This window comes from Nicotiana tomentosiformis, chromosome 11 (assembly GCF_000390325.3).
Source record: "Nicotiana tomentosiformis chromosome 11, ASM39032v3, whole genome shotgun sequence".
Classification (NCBI taxonomy): domain Eukaryota; kingdom Viridiplantae; phylum Streptophyta; class Magnoliopsida; order Solanales; family Solanaceae; genus Nicotiana; species Nicotiana tomentosiformis.
In genome coordinates this window covers 14034839-14039684 of record NC_090822.1, presented here as the reverse complement: position 1 = coordinate 14039684, position 4846 = coordinate 14034839, and the positions used below count along the sequence as shown (strand labels likewise).

General features: G+C 44.4%; 1 protein-coding gene across 1 annotated transcript; it reads right to left on the bottom strand.

The window, feature by feature from the left end:
* Positions 1-3690: 3690 nt before the first annotated feature.
* LOC138901061 (uncharacterized) lies at positions 3691-4008 on the bottom strand. Its single transcript, XM_070188787.1, has one exon. The coding sequence runs from the start codon at positions 4006-4008 to the stop codon at positions 3691-3693; it is 318 nt and encodes a 105-aa protein (XP_070044888.1).
* Between the last annotated feature and the right edge of the window lie 838 nt (positions 4009-4846).

The window sequence follows — 4846 nt, the reverse complement described above, 5'->3', positions numbered from 1 at the left end:
CCGGACCTGTCTCCGATGAGCTATTAGTGTTACAGGGCGATCATAGGTCCGCCTACGTATGGGAGGGATAGTTACTGGCCCAGACTCTCCGCTCTAGGAGAGTGGACGACATGTGGGATTTTATGAAGGATAGAGATCTCCATCCCCGTGTAGTCCAGTGCCTGCGGGATACGGGCTTCTACAGGATTTTGGAGATCGGGTGGCTGCAGCTCGACTGGTCTTTGATCACGACCCTAATAGAGCGGTGGCGACCGGAGACGCACACTTTCCACTTGCCCATTGGCGAGGCCACCATCACGCTGCAGGACGTGGAGGTTTTATATGGGATGCCTGTTGATGGACTGCCCGTTGCACTGCCTCAGGCCATGAGAGAGATGACGCGTGGGCAGTATTTGGACATGCTGCAGCAGCTCACTGGTTTCAGGCCACAGGATGAGACTGCACACTCAGGGGCCAGTCGCATGAGTTTAACAGGTATTCGACAGCATTTGGAGATATTGCACCCCGACATCACCAGGGAGACAGATGATCTACATATTCACCGGTATACGAGGTTACTGCTGCTCCTTCTGTTTGGGGGGGTCTTGTTCCCGAACACTTCGGGGAACCTAGTCAGCTTGCGATTTCTTCATCATCTTCAGCTGCTAGATGATTTACCCAGTATAGCTGGGGTGCTGCTGTTTTTGCCTACTTGTACAGGCATCTGTGCTGGGCGAGCATGGGCACCCAGCATGACGTATGTGGATTTTTGCCGCTTCTATAGGTGATAACATATTCGAATACTCTGTTCATTCCTTCCAAGTCTATCTAGTCAAAATGTTTCTTAAACTTTATGTCAACTTTGTATGTTAGGTTTGGGCCTGGGAGCGGTTTCTGCAGTTGCAGCCACCTATACTACCATTACCTCCAGATGTACCACCTCCGTTTCTCCCTCTAGCTAGGAGGTGGGTTCTCCTGCGTGGATATGTACGAGATTACGAGGCTCGGCATAATCTCCCCCTTGGCAGGGATGTGTTGGATATGCTGGAGGGCGCACCGGTAAATGTGTACCTAAACTTACTTGGTATAGCTTCACATGTGTTGCGCATACTCACGTTTTCTGTTGTTATTTGATAGTTTATCTGGACGCCATACAACGATGACTTGATAGGTGGCCTGCTCGATTATTGCTCGGCCGACCGACTGATTTGGAGCACTTCCGTCCCGCTCATGTGCCTCGATATTGTGGAGAATCATGCCACGGAGCGGGTACTTCGCCAGTTTGGCTGTCCGCAGTATATACTGAGGGGGCCTACATAGGAGGCCACACATTATCAGCGGGATGATCGTTCCAAGGCGGACGACGCATATGTAGCATAGCTAGAGGTGCATGTCCATACTTGGGACGACCGAGCTGACCTAATCCCCCCCCCCCACAGATCCAGACGGAGACTATTCAGCTCTCTATGCCCTGGTACCGCCACGTTACCCGATTTTTTGTCGGGAATCCCATTCATCAAGCTAGCGGTCGGTACATTCTATACGCCGGGCGGCACGAGGCCCTGGTATGTTTTCTGTTATTATTAATTATATAACTGTAACTTAGTGTTCTGTAGTTTATATTTTATACGTTGTGCAGGCTATTGGCCTACATATAGTCTACCAGATGGGACTGCAGATGCAGCAGCATGCCGGCGAGGGAGCGGCCGCTTTGCACGATTACGACCGGTAGGTTGCAGAGGTGGCTGCCCGGACACTGCAGCGAGCTCGAGTGTCCAACTCCACCATCATCCCAACACACACATCCAGTAGCGGCGTCCAGTAGCGGCGTCTAACTTCACCATCATCCCAACAGTCATTCATCAAAAAGTTTTTGCCGCACTGGCACCTTGGTATATAAAGGCATTCAGACATTTGTTAAAGCGTTAAAAAAAACCTTGCTTTTATGGAAAGTTTTGCTATTGGTTATTGTTAAGCGCAGAAAATAACTAGAATGCGCCCGTTATTTATAGGCAAGGCAACACACATAACGTAGTATTTAACTGCGCTATATATATTCACATAATGTAGTATTTAACTGCGCTATGCTTTGCGTGTTAAAGATGATTACAACTACAAAATAGCTTTTTCTCAGACGGGAAGCTTTTCAGTTCGACAAGACAATACACATAACGTAGTATTTAACCGCGATATATAAATATTCACATAACGTAGTATTTAACCGTGCTATGCTTTGCGTGTTAAAGATGATTATGGATACAGAACAATATTTTCTCAGACGGGCAGCTTTTCAGTTCGACAAGACAATACACATAACGTAGTATTTAACCGCGATATATATATTCACGTAACATAGTATTTAACCGCGCTATATATATTCACATAACGTAGTATTTAACCGCGCTATGTGTATTCACATATTTATCAGAAATCTACCTTTAACTCAACTATTTGTGAACTATATTTATCAACTATATTTATCAAATATATTCACATATTTTTCCATTTTTTAATCCAATACTATTTTTGATTACATGAACGGGAGGGAGAAATGCATTAATTTACTCAACTGAAAAATGTTAAATATCAATAAGATTTAACAATAATGGAAACATAATTTTATTTGATACATCTTGCAATATAAACAAAACATCTACTTATTACAACATAAACTCATTGATAGTTGGGAACATTAGAAGAACACCCACCACGAGCTTGATTACCACCGCCACCCAAACCAGCCGAAGGACATTTTCGACGGTCGTGTCCTGTTTGCGAGTATATACCACATTTGCACGCATAAATAGTATCGCTAACATCTATTTGGTTCCGTATACACGTTCTCTTCTGCACCTGTATTCGACGCAAATAGTCCTTGTTACACACCATTTTAAATGGTTCCGGCGGCTAATAATGCTCAGCACCCACTGGATGCAACTGCCCACTATAGGTGTTTAAGTAAGCAGCAACACTATATTGTTTATCAATGTAGTTGGTTGGCCCTAAGCTTGTATGTTGAAAGCACCTGATGGCATATGAGCACGGCATGTGGTAGATGGACCATTTCCCACAAGAGCATAACCTTCTAGATTCATTTATGGTATGTACATTATTCCCCCGATTTTGATGGATAGTGGTGCGAACTTCAAAAATATTTCTGTCGTGATCATACTGCAAAAATGAATGCCAATGTGCTCGCCGTCTGCATTTCTCAAATCTCTTCATCGGTAGTGGCATAAATTCAATACCCCTTTCCATCAATGACGTTGCAGCTGCAGTCCTTTCAACAAACCTCTCCGCCATCTGCTTGAACGACATCCGCACCATGGTAGTGATAGAGAATCCTCTTGCCGACTTCAATAACCCGTTGAAAGACTCTGACACGTTTGTAGTCAGAATTCCCCATCTTCTTTCACCATCCGCATGCAAAGTCCACTTCTGAAGCTCATGTCGCATCAACCAATGATAGGCTCTCTCATCTTCCTGCCTGATAGATTCCATGTGCCTCTGAAATTTATGCTCTTGGTGGTCTATTGCTACCATCCACATCAAATCATGCAGATCTTTGTTGGGATGTGCCTTCTGGAAATTGGCCTTAAAGTGCCTCACACAGTAACGGTGGTAGGCATAAGGTTCTTTCCATGCAGGCAAGTTCTCTACAGAACTTAAGATACCATCATGCAGATCAGATATTAGACAAATGTCGGAACACTATTTGACAACGTGCTCTTTCAAATGGTTCAAAAACAACGTCCACGTCTCTTGGCTTTCATTGGCACAAATAGCAAACGCTAGAGGAAATATTTGTCCATTAGTATCTACTTCAACGGCTATCAACAACTTGATATCATACTTTCCATAGACATGAGTGCCGTCTATGGATATTACCGGCCGGCAATGCGGAAAACTATCAATTGCTGATTTAAATGCCCAGAACACGTAATTGAATATATATTTTGATTTTCCTGGACTACGCTCAAGCTTCCATTCAACAACCGTCCCAGGATTAAAGTGTTGCAGTGTGGCCATGTACTTGGGTAGAGCAGCAAATGACTTATCCCAGTTACCATAAATAATTTCAAACGCACGTTTGCACCCGAGAAATGCCTTTCTTTTGGTAATGGTATGACCATATTCCTGGTGGACTGATATAATGCACTCTTTGATTTTATACCTTATGGACGATTCAAGGTGTGGAATAAGGACAAGAGAAATCAAGTCAATATTCAAGTTGTAGTGATTCCCATTGAATGTGTCCATTTCACATCTGCGAGTGGGAATATATTTACCCACTTTCCACAGACCTGTGTTCTTCTTGCTCGCACACAGCATCCAATGACAACCCATAAACCATCTGCGACAAACAACCTTGTATACATCCGGACTTGACTCCCATACCGTCATCTCACGACACTCATTTACGCTGTACATTTTCACCGCCCTGCTTAGGCGCACTTTATCAGGTAAAAGCATGCCCTTTGCCAGCACCGTTGGTCTAGAATCATCCCACATTGCTGTCCGAATTTTATCAAAATCTCTTGTGAGAGCATCCGCATCCGGCATACTTGGCAAGTTATCTAGGTAGGGAATCTTCCTTGAATGAAACGACACCTGGGACTCGTACACTCTTGGTCTAATGTGGAGCATACTCCCTCGTCAATCAGGTCCTTCATTCTCTTCCTCCTCGTCACCATCCTCACGAGGGAAGGGTGTGTCGTCTCCGGAATCATCGGCATTGTTGTCATAATCATTGTTCTCTTCCTCACTCTGTGCATCTTCCAGATCCCGATTTAATATGTCGTCTTCGGGCAATTGAGTGAGGACAGGTGGTTCAACTTGCTCGTTTTCACTACAAAAACAACAAAAT

Bases quoted from the DNA above. Each gene is read 5' to 3' on its own strand.
- LOC138901061 (XM_070188787.1), bottom strand. From the start codon at position 4,008: ATGGCCACACTGCAACACTTTAATCCTGGGACGGTTGTTGAATGGAAG.